Source organism: Rhinatrema bivittatum, chromosome 9, assembly GCF_901001135.1.
Source record: "Rhinatrema bivittatum chromosome 9, aRhiBiv1.1, whole genome shotgun sequence".
In the NCBI taxonomy this organism is placed as follows: Eukaryota; Metazoa; Chordata; class Amphibia; order Gymnophiona; family Rhinatrematidae; genus Rhinatrema; species Rhinatrema bivittatum.
The window spans coordinates 33,405,230-33,424,032 of NC_042623.1; the positions used below are offsets into that span (position 1 = coordinate 33,405,230).

An 18,803-nucleotide genomic window follows, 5' to 3' on the forward strand; every position below is an offset into this window, starting at 1 on the left:
GATCACTCAAGTTTTCTTAAAAATGCTACATTTTACAAATTCTGCCAGAGGTATGTTAACTTATGAGCACAACTGTGTGTATATATATATATATATATATATATATATATATATATATATATATATATATATATATATATATATATATATATATATATATATATATATATATATATACACACACACACATTTATAAAATCAGCAATAAAGTAATTTATATATTATTCTAGAGTTTGCATTTGTGCCAAAGTGTGCAACGTGCCAGAGTGCGTGGGTACTGACGGATATCTTGTTCTCCAATTGGGCTTCAACACAGGGCACATGATTTATATACTTATCACATAAAAGAAAGTTGTCCAACCCTTTTCACCATTAAAACTTCACATAGCAATGCAGAGCCTCAAAGACATTCATGTACCAATATGAAACCATCTCAGACAGCGCTATGAGAAACAGTTGTAACCAGCAGCATACAACACTCTCTCATACTTCCTACATTCTGTCTCAAAAATACAAATCAAAATGCATTAAAGTGGGAGTTTGTTTCCCTAATCTACACAACACACTATACATTTTCATCATGAAAGAACAATTATAGAAATGTTCCAAAATTAAGAATAAAAATGCAAATTCTTGACTATGTAAGTCTTTAGATCCCCGATGCAATACTTTGTGGAAGCCCCTTTTGCAACAACAGCCACCATACGTTGCTTAGAATAAGCTTCTACTGACTTTAAACAGCTGGATGGTACAGTTTTTGCCCATTCTTCTTGGCAGAATTGCTCAATCAAATTTGCCTGTGAGTCGTTTGTGGATTGCAGTCTTCAAGGATACAGAGCTACACATTTCCCAAGGCTGACAGAGAAAATCAAAGGCTTCTGACAAAAAAAATGAGCAGGAAAAACTCTCTATAATCCTGGGGAAAAGAGGAGAAAGCAAAGTTGCTTACCTGTAACAGGTGTTCTCTGAGGACAGCAGGATGTTATTCCTCCCACAAAGGTGACACCATCGAATGGAGTTTGGCATGGAAAACTTGTTAAAGTTTCTAGAACTTTGACTTGGCCTCACTGAGCATGCCCAGGATGCATTAATCCATGCTTCCACACAGGGTCCCCTTCAGTCTTAAAATACAAAATTTAAGGATAAAATAAAACAAGAAGAAACCCATATAGTAGAAACCCAACTCTGCGGGGTGGTGGGAGGGTTTTGTGAGGATTAACCTCCTAATATCCTTAGAACACCTATTACAGGTAAGCAACTCTGCTTTCTCCTAGGACAAGCAGGATGGTAGTCCTCACACATGGGTGAATCCCTAGCTACAGTGTCCCCCCACATAAAAAGGGGACCAACAAAACACCCAAAACAGGTACCAATGGGCACAAGTGCTTTGTTGGTAACAAGAAGGGGTAACAGCCTGAATACAAACAACGGGCCTTAAGCAGGAACAGAGTTGGGTTCTACACCTCAAACAAGTTCTGAAGGACAGATTGGCCAAACCTACTATCGCGTCGGCCATACCTATCCAAGCAACAGTGGGATGTGAATATGTGAAGAGAACTCCACGTCGCAGCCTTGAGGCTGGTTTGTCACTTGTCCTGTACAGGAAGCAGAAATGAGGAATCTTCCTGTTTCAAAGCACTGTGAAGCAATCCACGTCCGGGCTTCCCATAAAGCAGAAGATATAATTCGCAACCCCTTGGGTCTAGAGACCATTCATGAGGTCTGAAGGTGCGACTTAGTCTGTCCATTAATGCATTCTCCATTCCGGCCATGTACATGCCCCTTAGCACCATCCCATGAGACAGGGCCTATGACCACATCTGAACTGCTTTCTGACAAAGGACGTACAGTCCCGTACCTCCCTGCTTTTTGACATACTACATTGCTACTTGGTTTTCAGTTTGAATCAGGACAACTTTATTGGACAGCCAATCTCTGAAAGCCCACAATGCATACTCGCTTGCCTGGAACTCCAGGAAATTAATTTGGCAACTATGTTCCTGGGCAGACCAGATACTCTGAGTGCTGAGCCTTTCTACATGAGCTCCCCAACCAGGATGGATGCATGTGGTTAACATAATTTAGGCAGGATGACTTTGAAAGGAGATACACTGATCCAGATTTGAATTCCCTACCACCAGGACAAAAAGTACTGGAGTGGCAAGGTGACTCTGATACAGTCCTGGCGGCTCTGCAGGGCCTTATGCCACTGCGACTTCAGGGTCCATTAGGCCTTTCACATGTACAAACGTGCCAAGGGAGCGAGTGAACTGTCGCAGCCATGGGGCCCAACAACCTCAACATGTGCCAAGCAGACACTGCTGGCTCTGTTGAATCTCTGCTGCCATGGCCATCAGATTGATAGTCCTTTTTCGAAGCAGAATTATGTTGGCCTGAGCCAGGTCTAGGAGAGCTCCTATGAAGTCCAATTGAGATGACAGCTGAGGTGGACTTTGGATAGTTGATGACAAACCCTACCACCACCAAAACCCAGATGGTCGAGCGTATGGGCCTGATGGCCCACTTCCAAGAGGCGCTCTTTACCAGTCAGTTGTCTAGGTAAGGGAAAACATGCACTCCCAGCCTGCAAAGGTGCACTGCCACCAAAGCCAGGCATTTTGTAAAGACACATGGGACTGACACGAGCCCAAACAGGAACACTCAATACTGGAGGTGCTGTTTTCCCACCACAAATTGGAGATACTTCCAGTGATTGGGGAAGATCTTGATGTGAATGTACGCATCCTTCAGATCAAGGGAGCATAACCAGTCCTCTCTTTTAAAAGAGGATCAAGGTGCCCAAGGAAACCATTTTGAATTTTTCTTTTTTGACAAATCTGTTCAAAGCCTTTAAGTCTAGGATGGGATGGAGTCGTCCTGTTTTCTTTGGAATCAGAAAGTACTTGGAGTAAAATCCACCCCCTCTTTGGAACAAGGCCATTAAGAGGGAGGAGAGCTCTGTTAATAGTACCTTCTGATGCGCTACCAGACCCAAAAATGGGTTCAGAGGGCAATCTGGTGGGGCATACAATAGGTTCAATTGGTACCCTTCACAGACTATGGAAAGCATCCACTGGTCTGAGATTACACTGGCCCATTGGTTCACAAAGAACCGCAGCATTCCCTCAACCAGAAGATCCACTGCCCCAGGTATGGGTAATCTGGCTATGCTCCCTATGACCTAGTCAAAACCCCATCCCTGAAGCTGACAGATGCTGGTTGGGGCTTTGGAGCCCTTTGCTACCTGGGACAGCTGCGATAGCTCTGGTGTTGCTGATGGAAGCAAGAGGGTGGAGGAAAGTACTTCCTTTGGAGAAAGAAAGACTATCTGAACAGAAATCACTGACCTCCAAGATGAGGAAAACGGGTCAGGAGTGCTAGCGGAGAGTTACTGAAGGGTGCATGGCATATCAGTGAGTCTTTCCTGTAACTCTGTCTGAGATCTGAGGCCCGCAGACATGCCATTCTGCAGGTGCCGATTTCCACTGCAGAGACCCTCTATGCCATTTTGAAAACATATAGGTCTCGTGGACTCCAGGCCCTTATGTATCAGCAAGAAGAGTATGTCCTATTGTTGCTAAGATAACTGCTCGGCAACCTCCTGCACCTACTTCCAGATGTTCCGCAAGTACTGGCTCATGTAGAACTGGTAGGAAGCAATGCGAGCAACAAGTATAGCCCCCTCCTCCCAAGCATCCATCACTCTGTGATCCTTCTCCGGGAGCACAGAGAAAGGGTCCTAGAATGCTCGGCTCTCTTGCGAATGGACTCGACCACCACCAATTGGTAGAGTAGCTATTGCTTGTCGAAACTGGGAGTCTTCTGGATGAAATAGACCGTCTCCACCTTTTTTTTCATGGGAGGCACTGTTCCCACACCCTCAACAGCAGCTCCTTAAGGATCTTATGCACGGGGACCACCACGATTTCCTTAGGGGGCTCCACAAACTAGAGGATATTGAGCATTTTGTGCCTGGTATCCTCTTCAGTTAATAGCTGAAAGTGGATGGCCTCAGCCATTAACCTAACAAAACCTGCAAAAGATTTCCTCAGGAAGGGACCTTCTTCGCTCCTCTGGAGGAGATGGATCCGAGGGGAGATCACCGGAGGCATCATCAGATACTTTTATTGAGTCATCCCCCGCACTGTCATCAACCGGCGATGGCGCCCTGGGCACTCAGCCTTTGCCTAGCAGTGCAGGTACTGACTGAATTGGAACGGGGGCCGCAGGCCTCGGTGTCTCAGCCAGCCTGGACAGAGCTTCCTCCTCTAAGGAACCAGTCATGAACACCAGATCGGCAGGGGAAGGCTGTGGTGCCCCAGTGGGCATCAATGCCATCCCAGGAACAGACATCGGCTGAGTCAGTAACACACCAATGAGCACATGCAGAGATTCCAGCAGCGGTTCCAAGAGTGATATGCCAGTGCTGCAGTGCCAATGCTCTGCATCGCCCGCTCACCAGCTGTACACACCTTTCAAGCTCCTCCTCAAACACTGCCAATGCCAAAACGACTGGGACGGAGGAGGTATGACCAAATCCTCTTCAGAACTGAGATGAGGATCGGTGGCTAGCATCGGGAGCGATGGAGTCCGTGGCGCACCCCAGCATCAATGCAAAATGGGCTCTCCTCACCATGGGGTTGCTTTGGGGGCATCACAGTGTGAGGTGGCGCATCCCCTATGCCCAGCACCGTGCATCGATGGGAATCAATGTCAATGCTTCTTCTGCTTCTCTTGATGCTCAACATGGGCCATCCCTGGTTCCAAGGCCAATGACGAGGAACCCAATGTCCTCGGCCTGGAAGAGCTCGACAATGGCTGGTCTCCAGCACCCTTATCAGTCGACACACTGACAGCCCTGCCAATGCTGATGGCCCGGCATCCGTGGTCCCTCAATGCTGATGCCCTCTGATGCAGAAGGCTCAGTCTTCTCCAACCCAAAGTGGCGCTCAAGCTTATGAAGTTGGATCTTACGTCCCTTCAGGGTCAGCTGGCACAATTGCTGCAACCCGGGATGTCATGCAATGCCCCCAGACAGACACACATCTATCATGGGGGTCAGTGATAGACAGTCCTCGTGTACTAGGAGCACTGCTTAAACTGGAGGTGGACATAATGGGACGAAAGAAAAGGGATGCAATGTTGAAATCGATGGCGTCTGGCATTGGTGGCCAGCGGGCACCAGCCCCACCCCTGCCAGAGGGGTAATAAGATGAAAAGAAACTTACCGAAAACCATCGAAAACCCTATCTAAGGAGCTAGAGGGAGAAAAGTGAGGGACCTGGCATCGATCGCATGAGGCAGAGAGAAAAAATAGCAAAGAAAACCAAGTAAAAAAGGTTTTCCAACACACGCCAAGTAAGCCCAAAAAGAGGAAGGCTCACTCGACCACAAAGCTACAGGTTCTGCAGAAAAGAAGAGACTAAAGAGGACCCCACATGGATGAATGGTATAATGCATACATGGGCATGCTCAATGAGGCCGAGTCAAAGTTCTAGGAACTTTGACATAAGTCTTCTGTGCCAGGTTCCATCTAATGATGTCACCCATGTGTCAGGACTAACATCCTGCTTGTCCTTGGAGAAACAATATCTAACAGCAAAATATGTTGTATGTTGCCCATGAGGCCAGAAATAAAATCTGATTAGGGAAAACAGGAACCACGACTTGCTCCAATACTGTACTTTCCGTAACTTGTAACTTTACATATTATTTTGTTCCTTTCTTTTCTTATTCTTTTATTTTAATCATTCTATATATTACTTTGGTAATACATGTAAAATTGTCATGCCAATGAATTAATTTGAATCTGAAGTCTGGTCACATATTTTCAGATGGATTCAGGTCTGGGTTTTGACTGGAGCATTTCAGGACATTTACTTTCTTTTTGCTCAGACACTCCATTTTGCCTTTTGCTTTAAGTGAAGGATCATTGTCCCGCTGAAAGGTAAACCTTCTCCCCAGTCCCAGGTCTATGGCAGACTGGAACAGGTTTCCCCCCAAATCTGCCTGTATTTTGCACCATTCATCTTTCCTTCGATCTTCACAAGCCTCTCTGTCCCCCACTGCTGCAAAGAATCACCAAAAAAATAATGCTGCCACCACCACGCTGTACAGTAGGGATGGTGTTAGCAGGGTGATGTGCTGTGTTGTGTTTCTTTTACACCACACATATCGCTTAGCTTTGAGACCAGAAAGTTCCACTTTGGTCTCATCAGATCACAAAACCTTCTCCCACATATGTATATTTCTTTGCAGATACTATGCATCACATCATGTGGACTTTTTTCAGCAATGACTTCCTTCTTGCCACCCTCCCATACAGATCATGTTTGTGGAGTAATCTTGAAATTTTTGAACAATCAACATTCAGCCAGCAACCTCTAATTCTTTTAAAGTAGTCTTAGACCTGACAGCAACATTCTGCAACTGCTTCCTTAACTCATGGCTACTGACTTTGGAGGAACAGCCTGATTGCAGCAGTGTCATGGTGGTGCAAATGTTCCCACTTTACAATGTTGGACCCGACAGTGCCCCAAGGAACATTCAAATATAATGAAATTTTCTTATAACTTTCTCCTAATCTGTACCTTGAATAATAATACCCCCGAGTTCTTTCAGCAACTCCTTGCTTAGCATGTTTTGATCTTAGCTTCAAATTCATTTCATACAATAGAAACAGCTTGATTCTTCATCCAGGAGTATTTGAATCAGCTCAACTACACTGACTGGACACAGATGAGCTCTAACTTATTAGGGGCCTTTTAAGGCAATTGTTTGAAAAGGAGCTATTTTGGGCTTGCTATGCCAAAGGTGTGAAGATTTATGCAAACTTTTTTATTCTTGACTACTTTTGTAATTTTTCCATAACTTTTTTTCACAATGAAAGTATAGAATAAGTTGTGTATAAACTGTAGAGCAGTGAAGCAAACTCCTACCTTCATACTTTCTGATTTGTATTTTTTAGGCAGCAGAATGTGAAAAATATACAAGATGTGAAGACTTTTGCAAGGCACTGTCAAACATCTGTCCCAACCTTCACATCAATATTGGGACCCCCAAACTACTGCATAAGTTATGTTACCTCTAATGAGTGGGACATACATTTGTCCACCCCCACCCCCCAACTACCATACCTGCCTCATATATCCATAGCAGACTCAACTCCTTACAGAAGGCCCATGTTATCTCCAACATAATTACATGCCCCAGTCCATCCCTCCCTCTACATTAATGCTTGAACCCCAGCTCTCAGCAGGAATGCCATACCCAACATGATGCAGTCCCCCTGCCCCAACCTTCCCTTCAAAACCCCGTTACCTGTAAACAGCAGTTCATCATGCGCACAACAAAGTCAAACTGTTGGTGGTCCAGCACAGCCCGATTCTGTTGCACATGGAGATTCAGCTCCTGGGTCAGGCACTGTCGGGCTGCCCGCCCCTTCAGGGCCCGGAGCACTGCTGGAAGCAGCTGCAGAGCGAGAGCAAGAGTAAGAACACATATAATGAATATTGTATTGCTAAAAAGAAGTGGAACCAGGGAGGACAAGAGTGATGAGTGGGGCAAAAAGTGTGGTGAGTCAACAGCACTGAGCCAACCTCCCTCTGCCAAGATACAGAGTCAGCATGAAGCCTGAGAGACTGAGTCTCCTGCCAAGCCGCTGGGAGAGAACAGCAGCAAGATGAGACACTGCTCTTACTGGCCAGCACTGCAGCATGCACCACTTGAAAGGCATTACCTTTTTAGCATCTAACATCTTGTTCTCAAAGATATAGGAGATACAGTTCTTGACGACTTCCAACCTGCGGGCACTGTTGGCAAGGGTACTGCCATTCCGCTCCACAATGGCAGCTATAGGAAATCAGGAAAAAAGAAATTAGAGCAGTGATTTTCCTTGTCATTTGTAAAACAGAAATGCAACAAAGAACACAGGCAAAATAATTTGGCTGGGACCATTTTTCTCCAGAGATAGGATCCTTGCTAAGTCATAAAAACGGGGCACATGAAATAGGCAAAAGGCCCTCAAAAAGAAAATTAAATAGCCTTCTAAAATTTGAACAAGGCTAAACACATCTCAAAGTGCCTTCCAACTTGCACGAACTGCCTCATCTCCTTCAGAAGCAGAGTCAGAGAAAACAAATACTCCAAACTTTGAGGGAAAGGTGGGAATGCTATCTTCTGAGAAAGAGCAGTAGGTAAGCGCTCACTATTCCTCCACTGATAAGTCTTCCTATAGAGTTCCACTGTTGGAACCTTCTAAGCAGACAATAGACAGTGCAGAGACAACAGGAATTTTGTTCTAGTCACTCTTACCCAGTCTGCACCAATGGTTATGTACCATTAATGGTAGCATGACACAAAGGTTTCTCCCCCCATCACGGTTTGAGAATTTTCCACCTGTTGATGCCACCATAGCTGTCCAGATCCATCGGGCTAATCTCAACTTCCCACCAAGGATTCACTAGCAATGACAGCTAACACAATCTATAATCACATTTGGAATTTGGAAATGATGGTGCAGAGAGTGGAGGAGTAGCCTAGTGGTTAGAGCAGTGGTTCGAGTCCCACTGTTGCTCCTTGTGACCTTGGACAAGTCACTTTACCCTCCGTTGCCTCAGGTACAAACTTAGATTGTAAGCCCTCTAGGGATAGTGCTGCAAAAAGCGGAATATAAATCTTAAATAAAAATAAATGAGAGTTAATGGAACAGGCAACATTCCTATTCCATTTCAATCTCACACAGTCTGCACCAAGGGATTTTCAAAAGCATCAAATGACCACATATCTATTCTGCAATGTTTAGTGATGGTATGTATGGAAATCTAAAATCCAGTTTTGCATCTCTCTTCTACTGAGGTATGTGCCTTTTCTGCACAGGAAATAGCTATTGATCTGGTACGATAAAAATTAGCAAAGAAACTAGCTTTTTGATCTTTTATATGTTTCTGAAATACAATATCTAATCCAAAGAAAAAATTGATTGCTTTAAGACTGAAAGACCTTTGTTTCATAAATAACCAACTATCTAGACGTTCAAAAGCTTTGTGATTGTAAATACAACTAAGTTATCTTAACCTCTAAATAAAATTCCTGCACCGCGGACAAAGTAGGATAAGGACACAAGGTTAGCAACAATATTTCTTAATGAACGTGAAAAGTAGAATTAATTTTTGGAACAAACCAATGGAATACTGCATAATACATCTTTGCCTTCAAAAATGTTGTAAACAGAAACATTGATGACAAACCTCTTAATTCATGATTTTTTGTTCCTGCACATACCAAGGTCCATTTTCAAAGGATTTAGGTACATAAATTGGCCCTTTTGAAAATTTACTAGGGCAGAATTCCTAAATTTAGAAGCCTAAAAGTTGGTGGCTATAGGGACAGAGTAAGTGCAGGGACAAAGTTAGGTGCTTAGCAGTAAGGACCTAACTTAAGGACCTATATCTATGCATATGAATAGCTATCTTAAATTTAGATTCATACGGTTAGGTTCTTAAATTTAGGAATTCAGCTTTTTTTTTTTTTTTTTTTTTTTTTTTTTTTTTAATATTGCCCTCATAGCAACCACGAAAACAATAGATTAATAGAATTTCATTGAAAAGGAGGATCCATCAAAGAGTTCAAAAACCAGATTTAAAACCCAGAAAGAAAATGGAACAGAAACTTAGTAGCCTTCCAAAATCTGAAAATATCCGGGTACACCAGTGTCTTATCATGAAAAGAGCTTCTTACTGTTGCCTTTGGCAGCAACATTAACTCTAACATGCTTGTATGTAGTTCAAGGGTCGACAAGTTTTTTGATCTAGGGGTAAGCAAAGGCAAGATGTGAACTTAAAGCCATGGACAATAACTGACCCACCTCTGATATAGTCCTATATTCCATTCCTTGGAAATGAAACTTATATAGTCTTCACCTATTATTTTGATGGCCTATTTTTACTCTTTTTACACCATCTTGAAAATCCTTCCATATAGCAGACTGTTTCCTAGCAACTAGTGATCATGCTACAGTTATACTGGAATGACCTTTGTTCTAACAGTCTTCTTTCAGTTTCCAGGTCATCAAGGTTAGAAAAATAAATTTAGAAGGGTAAATGATTACATTTGGGAGCTGGAAGCAGATGTGCTCTAGAGTGTTCATGGCAGAATAACCCCCCCCCCCCCCCCACACACACACACACACACATATATAATTTGATATATATTTTTTATTATTATTATTTTCAATCCATGACTTAGAATTTACTTTTTTTGAACTGCTAGTTCCCCCCTTCTGGGATCTTGATGCCAAACAAAACCTTGGGAGAGAATATCTGGAATGAGAGGAAGCAAAGCTGATCTGGCATTTCTCTTGTTCCGACCAGCATATAAGGAAGTCTTGCTCATCCCTTCTGGCTTTACATCTGTAGTTACATATACGAAGGCAGTACGCTTGAAGGAATTATTCCATTTCACAGATTACAATTTGTTCTGCCACCAGTGAAGAAAGCTCTTTACCTCTGGATTTAACGATAGTCAAAAAGAGAGATCCACTCTGGGATTGGATAGGCAGATAGGTCAATTGGTTTTAATCTGCCATCATCTTCTGTGTTACAAAAGAACTGTCAATAAACATGTACAAGTAATTTTGATGTGTTCAGTAGTGGACTCTGTTTTTCCGTTTTCCATTACAAAAGAAAGTTTTTTCTCTTTGAATTTAAATTTAGCTGGGGGGAGAGGGGGAGGGGGGGAGTGGAGGCCACTGTTATGAGGCCCATGATAGCAAATCTGAAACAGAGACCATGTGTCCCAGAAAATGCATGCCTTGTCTGCCAATTACATAATTCATGAGCTGCAACTCCTGTTTTTCAAATAAGGATTTTAAGATCTTGTTCTCTAGCAATATACTATAACTATTCCCATCTGAGAACAAAATTGGGCATATGGGTGAATTAGATTTTGGGATGGATCTAGAGGACATTTTATCAATTTATATTCTAACCATATAATTCTAAATGGAGAAATTACTTACCTGATAATTTCGTTTTCCTTAGTGTAGACCAGGGGTCGGGAACCCATGGCTCGCGAGCCAGATATGGCTCTTTTGAGGGCTGCATCTGGCTCGCAGATAAGTGTCGCCATACTTCGCGGTTCCCCGCTGACCCAGCTGCTCCCCGGTCCTCCGCCGCCCGGGCTTAAAATGCTGTCAGCCCGGGCGGAACGCGGCAGGACAGCTGGAGTCAGCGGCACCGGCGTGCTCTCTTCTCCCCCCCGCGGCCCGGAAGAGGAAGTGGAGAGCATCGGGTGCCTGCGCGGGAAGAAGAGACCACACTAGCGTGGTCTCTTCTTCCGCGCAGGCACCCGATGCTCACCACTTCCTCTTCCGGGCCGTGGGGGGGAGGAGAAGAGAGCACGCCGACTGGAGTCATCCGGGTGCCTGCGCGGGAGTCATCGGGTGTCAGCCGGGTGCCAGCGCTGGAGTCATCGGGTGCCTGCGCGGGTCTTCCCGCGCAGGCACCCGATGCTCTCCACTTCCTCTTCCGGGCCGCGGGAAGAAGAGAGCAGCGCGGCTCGGAGGAAAATGAAAATCTTCAACCGCGGCCGATGGGACTCCGCCTTCGCCTCCGCGAGGGCTGAAAATGAAGGAGGTTAGCGTTGGGAGGTGGCTGCTGCTGCCGCGAGTTCCCGGGGGGGGGGGGGGGGAGAGAGAGAGTGAATGAATGAGCGAGCAAGCATGTGTGTTGAGATCCTGTGTGTGTGAGTGAGAGATTGCATGTATGTGAATGATTGAGAGCCTGTATATGTGAAGAGAGTATGTCTGTGATTGAGATCCTGCCTGTGAGAGAGAGAGCATGAATGTAAGTTTACCATTGGGAACCTGTATGTGTAAGTTTGTAATTGAAAACCTGTTTGTTTGAAAGAGTATGTGTGTATGATTGAGATCCTTTGTGTGTGAGAGAGATCATGTGTATGTATGATTAAGAGCCTGTGTGTATAAGTAAGAGAGAGATCATGTGTGTCTGTGTCTGATTGACAGCTGGTTTAGGTGATGGAGCATGTGAGTATGTGATTGAGAGCCTGTGTTTAAATGAGAGAGAGAGACCATGTGTGTATGTGTGTGATTGAGAGCTGATTTAGGTGAGGGAGCATGTGAGTATGTGATTGAGAGCCTGTGTGTAAATGAGAGAAAGAGAGGACATGTTTGTAAGCATGTGAATGAGAGTCTGTGTGTGAGAGAAAAGACAGCATGTATTTATGTGATTGAAAGCCTGTGTGTGTGTAAGCGTGAAAAGATAGACAGCATGTGTGTAAATGTGTAATTAAGAGCCTATATAAGTGAGAGAGAAAAAACATTTGTATATGTGAGTGACTGAGAGCATGTGTGTATAGGTGTGTCATTGAGAGCCAGTGTGAGAGAGAGCGCTGGTATGTGACTGAGAGAGGAGAAAGTTCCAAGCAAACCACCCCACCTCCTGCTAATTCAGAACAATCTCAGGACACCTGGATATCAAACGTTCCCAGGTATGCAGAGCAAAAAAATGTTTGTATCCTTATTATTTTTCATTACTGGATTTTGAAATATTTTGTTGGTATCTGGAAATGTTTTATATGAGTTTTTAATTATTGGATATTCCACTCATCAGCTGTTTCGAAATATGTTCTTTTTGTTAGTACAGTTTTACTGCTGATGATTTTATATTTCTTGATTTGTTTTATAAGGATGTGTGATGTTTCTTTTTTCCTTTGTTACACTGCATACAGAGACTCTGGCTTGTTGCAGTTTCCAATTCAGTTTTTGTCTGCATGCTTCTTGTTATGCGTTTTGGTCTCTTTATTCTATGTTAGGTGAGGGACAGCACGTGATTCAGGTGAGGTTTTCTGCTGGCGTGTAGTTTCTGTGTAGGACTCTATAGCAGCCTGACTTGGTCCGTTTTCCTAATAGGAGATGTATTGGTGTCTTAAGGCCTGGTGTAATATTTTCAGAGACTTATTGTACTTTAAAAGTGTGATCTTACATAAAATGCACACATTACTTGTATTTAGTTTTAAACATATTGTATGGCTCTCATGGAATTACATTTTAAAATATGTGGCGTTTATGGCTCTCTCAGCCAAAAAGGTTCCTGACCCCTGGTGTAGACAGATGGACTCAGGACCAATGAGTATTGTGCTCTTCTGCTAGCAGATGGAGTCAGATTTCAAAGCTGACGTCACTCTAGATATACCCCTGCAGTAACCTCAGCTCTTCAGTATTCTCTTCAAAAAGCCATCGTGGATATATCTTTGCTTAAATAACTTGATTAAACTTGAGTAAATCTTGAACTGGTTCAACTAATTTCCAAACTGGAGACCGCCCGTGCACTCAACCAATTAACACCGACACTGGACTAACTGTGGGCGTTTGCTTAGTCTTGAGGTTTGTTATCTGAGGTTCTCCTTTTCCAGGGCAGCCGTGGGCGGGATGCTGAGTCCATCTGTCTACACTAAGGAAAATGAAATTATCAGGTAAGTAATTTCTCCATTTCCTAGCATGTAGCCAGATGGACTCAGGACCAATGGGATGTACAAAAGCTACTCCCGGACAGGGCGGGAGGCTGCTCCCAAAGGAGGCTGTACCGGCAGGAAGTAACATCGAAGTATTGAACCATGGCGACGCCAATTCATTAATGCCTGGAACGTTTTTTCTTTGAAGAAACCAGCCACTGTGACTTTAGATACAGTTTGGAATGCCTTGGTATCAATTGAGTCGGCAATAACCTCTATCAAAAGCATTTTTGGAATCAAATACAAAAGGAATGGATACTGAGAAAATTGTGAGTTTACAGCAAGGGAGATTAGAAAAGATGGAGAAAAGAATTATTCCAATTGAAAAGATTCAAATGAATTTAATTCAATTCGAAAGTTCTTCAATGAAGAAATTTGAGAATATTGAGAATACATTGAGATTTTTGAATCTTAGGATACTCATTTTTCCTATTGTGCATAAAATTCCTGTGGTGGACTTCTTTAAGTCATATCTTGCAGAAAGTCTTAAAATTCCAAGGGAAGCCATGCCTGTGGTAACCAAGGCTTTCTATATACCACAGAAGACCTCGAACTCTAATGGAACAGTGCCACAAGAGCAACAATCTATGAATATAACTGAGTTGTTGGAAATGTCTTCGGAAACAGACATTTCAGCTAGAGGAACTTTATTTGTTTCATCTGCTTTTGAATATGATCATATTTTAATATTGAAGTTCTTCTTTAAAAATAGAACAGCCCATTTTCATGGGCATAAAGTATGGATTTTCCCAGATATTATGAGATCCACACAAGATCGGAGAAAAACGTTTCTAGAAATGAGACCGGAGGTGCTAAATAGTGGTGCTAGATTTCTTTGGAAGTACCCTTGTGTAAATGCTTAATAAGATTTAAAAATGAAAATTATGTATTTCTTTAACCTGTACAATTAAGGTCTTTTCTAGATGTGCATGTCCAGGAAGCTCAATCTTGATAGTATAGCGTGGAAATGCTCTAATGCGTCCGATTCTAGGTGATATCTTGTTTATTTCTTATGAGTAGAGCTCCTTTTTTCTCTCTTGGCTCCCTCCTCATATTTCTTATAAAAATTTGAGAGATTGTGAGATTACAAAATATCTCTTTATGACTATTGTAATAAGTGATATTTCATTGTTACTGTTACTTTTGTTATTGTTATATATCTGAAAATGAAAAATAAAAAATTATAAAAAAAAACCAACACACAAGAACATAAGAAATTGCCATGCTGGGTCAGACCAAGTGTCTATTAAGACCAGCATCCTGTTTCCAACAGAGGCCAAACCAGGCCACAAGAACCTGGCAATTACCCAAAAATTACCCTTGCTACAGGATCATTTCCTGCTGCACCAGGTTGATGCTCTCCGATCATGAGACCTTCCTCCTCCTTCCAAGACAGCACCAGAGCTGCCAGACTGGAGTTGGGACTTGGCTGCTAAATCCCCGATGGTCTCATCTGTACACCTCTGTCTGCCTTAACTCCTCCAGGTCTGCCACTCTAGCCTCCAGAGATCAAACTCGTTCTCTGAGAGACAGGAGCTCTTTGCACCGGGTGCACACGTACAATTTCTCACCGGTGGGTAAAAAATCATACGTGTGACACTCGATGCAAAAGACTGGGAGGCCCCCCCCTCTTGCTGCTGGACTGCTGCCTTCATCTTAAATTTGTTCAGTTCTTAGTTAAGTTTTAGCTTGCTATGGGAGTAGGAATGCGTACAGTTAGGGTCCTTTAAATGTATTAGTGTATTCACTATATATCTGGTAGTGACCTACAAGGGAATGATTAAACTCTTGATAAGGTGAGGGGAATTTCTGAATTTAAGTTAAAAGGCTAATTTCTTTTTTTTTTTTTTTTTTACTATTTTTTATATTTATTTATATATATATATATATTTATTTATTTATTATTTATTTATTTTTTTTTTTTAAGAGTGAAAGTGTCGCCTGCCTATAAATTAAAGGATGAGCTGGGGTGGGAGGGTTGAGAAATACAAACGCAAACTGTTTCTTGCCTGACTTTGATTATCTATTTAAAACAAAACACACTAAATATACCCCAATAGTTAACTTCTCCCCAATACTTTTAAGTTTTAAAAATTTCTCCAAGCAGTACTTACTGATTCTTTCCAGCTACCAGCAAGATGATCCTTTCCTCTCAGTGTGTTGAACTCAGCTACCAGATACTCCAGAGTTTGAAAGAGGACTAAATGGCTCTTTGCTAGGTTCACCACCCATCCTAGAGACGTCAAGTGCATTGTTACCTTTTGCACTTATTATCGAAAGTCGTCCTCTGATTTTGCATGATTCAGCCATCCCACCCCACCCCACTCTGAGAACAAATAAAGATACATAGATACATAGAAACCAATACTTTCCTTTGGTACAGAGGTTCTGGTTCCAGGAGCACAGGCTGCATGACAGATCAGAAAAGAGTCAGACCACTGGCTATATCTGTCTCCTTTCGCCAAACTTTAGCAACCCAGCCCAGGACAAACTGTATAAAAGGGAAACTTCTCTGCTCCACTGGGCTTGAGGTGCAGAACTGCCAGCAGGTTCCACTGCTGTCATAAGGGATGAGTGATCTGGACTACCAGATGTCCACCCCAAGGACCTCCGGACCAAGCTATCAGAAGGGTCACCAACCCTCCTGCCCATCCACCTCAAACCAGGGGAGATGGCCTCACCAGGACCTCACAACCCCCTGGGAGATCCAGAAATTTTGTCTTTTAATCTTTTTTTTCCCCTCTCTCCAGACTGCAGATTTTACACCATCTACTGTCTTCTGGAGACAGAGGAATACTGGGGGACACTGCAGGTGGCACACTGGGTTATGTACAGTGTCAGTGAAACTTTGTCTCCATCTGCTGGCAGGGAGGCAAAATCCAGGAATCTGGACTGATCTGGGTATGAACAGGGAACATTAATTATTAGGAAAATGCCAAGTATTAGCTTTTTTTTTTCAAAAAAGCAAGGTAGTTTTTCCAACCAGGTATCTAATGGTAACAAATTCCACAATATGGGGGCTATCAATGAAAACATAGAAACATAGAAATGATGGCAGAAGAAGACCAAACGGCCCATCCAGTCTGCCCGGCAAGTTTTGCACTTTTTTTTTTTCTCATTCTTATCCATTACTCTTGGCAACCTTTTTAATCGAGCTCAAGTCAAGCTCGATTAAGAGCTCTAGCTCTTAATCGAGCTTGACTTGAGCTCGAAAGGATGGAACCATCAATTATTGCTCTTGACTAGATCTCAAGTGACACATGGGGAAATACCATTGTAATTTATCCTTAAAATACTTAGGTCTCAACTGCTTTAAGACACAAAAATTTAAAATCAGAATTTTAAACTGTATTCATGCCTTCAAACAAAGCCAAGGTAATTATGAAGTACCAGCAAAATAGATCATCTATTAGAACATCCAACTACATTCTGGACTACTGTGGTGGAAGTTTTATCATCTTCCTCTTAAAAAGCACACCTGGGCTCTGGCATGCACCTCAGTCTATTTTTTTTATTGAGGGAATGTTTGTTAAGGAAATATGGCATACAAAAGAATATATCTGCTCGTCTTCCATAGGGTTGCAAGTTTTTCCTTGTTTTAGATCTTTGTTGAAATCTAAAGGACTGAATGCACAATTCTGAAATGAGGTAAACAGGGCTGCTTACTTTTTGCAATATCCTTGTCAATCATATCTAAATGGGATCAAAATAACTGTTTACCCTCAAATGGAATACCATGAAGGTAGATTTTAGAACAAACAGCTGATCACTGCTTAATTCAGAGTCATCCTATTGGCAATAGCTAATAAAGAAATGACATCTACAGAATAGCTAGCTGAAATGTTTAACAGGTTAATCAGAAAAGAACAAACAGAACTGTCCACAGTAGATCTTTCCAATTCAGTTTAGTTTTTGAACCCAGCATAGCTCAGTAAGTGCAGCATACACAACTGACTGCAAATTGTTCCATTTAATTCATACCTTTTAAGAGATTTATCTAAATCAGGATTTATAAATTACTTTAATCCAGTGTTCCCTTCTACAGGAACTGTTCTTACAAGATACAAGAAATAGCCTATAACAGGAGTCCTTACATCATTTATCAATTTTATAGTTTTACGAAATACATTCAGTATAGCATTTCTATGGTCAGGGTGTAACTCATTCATTTTTTCACTCTCTCCCTTAAAGTCAAGTGGCTAAGCAGGGGCGGACTGGCCTATCGCCGTGACAGAGCCGCGCTCGGCAGACCACGTGACGTGTCCTGGGCGGCGAATACCCGGGCCGGTCCGACGTGAGTCCACCGCTGTGGCTAAGACATTTCCCCCCTCTGTTGAATGCGTAACAAAAGGCCTCCTGAGACATTTAAGATTTAATATCATGGCAGTGTCTTTGGTCAGAACAGTTATAATAAAATCAACAGGAAATCAGAGCGCTGGATTATGAATTTTCTGTATCTGAATACTCTGGACTAGAAACACCAGAAGTGTGGTCTTCTCATGAAGAATTTGTACAGCTTCTAGAGAAGAAGTAGTGTGGTTGCCGTGTTAGCCCATACGCGCAGAAATAAAAGCTAACAAATAAAAACAAGAGAAATATATAAGGCACTCGAGAGACTTGTTTTATGTTTTGGACCTCATTACCAAAGGTAATCCATATTGAAAAAGAACATACTAATTTTAGATAGATCATTAAGACAAGGCTTTTCATGCAAGCCTTTAATAGTTAAACTATTGTTTTAATGGAGCTTCTTTAGGTTTACTGACTGTTTTATTACATTAAATATGTTTAATTTATTACAATCCCACATTGGTGGTACTAATTATTATAAGCATTTAAAGGAAACAGTATAATTATCTTTAGAGAATGAGCATTCAAGATGTGTTTGGATTATTTAGTTCTGATAGTTTTTTTAAATGTGTATTATTCTTTAGAATTATAATTGTTCTTTTTGCTAGTTTATTAGAACTGGTATAATTTAGTACTTATGTTTTGTATGACTGAATTTGGTTGTTGTGTATGTTTTATTTTGAACATCACTGATTCTTTATGTAGAAAGGAGATTAAACAAATTCATAAATTCAATTTAGGTGACAGCTTTTTACTGAACTAACAATGCATTTGAATCAAAAAGGCATTCCAATGATAGGGTGATGGGGAAATCACCCATCAAAACACCCTCACACCCTTTCCCTTAACACTTATTAGCTCTCAAAAACTGGTCAAGAAATGTATTACATTTGTCCAGTGAAAAGGTATCGTCTTATATATAT

At 42.2% G+C, this 18,803-nt stretch overlaps 1 protein-coding gene across 1 annotated transcript in view; it reads right to left on the reverse strand.

Moving 5' to 3' along the window:
- The window catches only part of SBF1 (SET binding factor 1), a 342,170-nt gene that overhangs the window by 193,079 nt on the left and 130,288 nt on the right, over positions 1 to 18,803 (reverse strand). Inside the window, exons 15-16 of the mRNA XM_029615648.1 lie at positions 7,739 to 7,851; positions 7,321 to 7,470 (exon numbers count right to left, since the gene is read on the reverse strand). Coding sequence (XP_029471508.1) covers positions 7,321 to 7,470; positions 7,739 to 7,851 — 263 coding nt within the window. The remainder of the gene's footprint in view (positions 1 to 7,320; positions 7,471 to 7,738; positions 7,852 to 18,803) is intronic.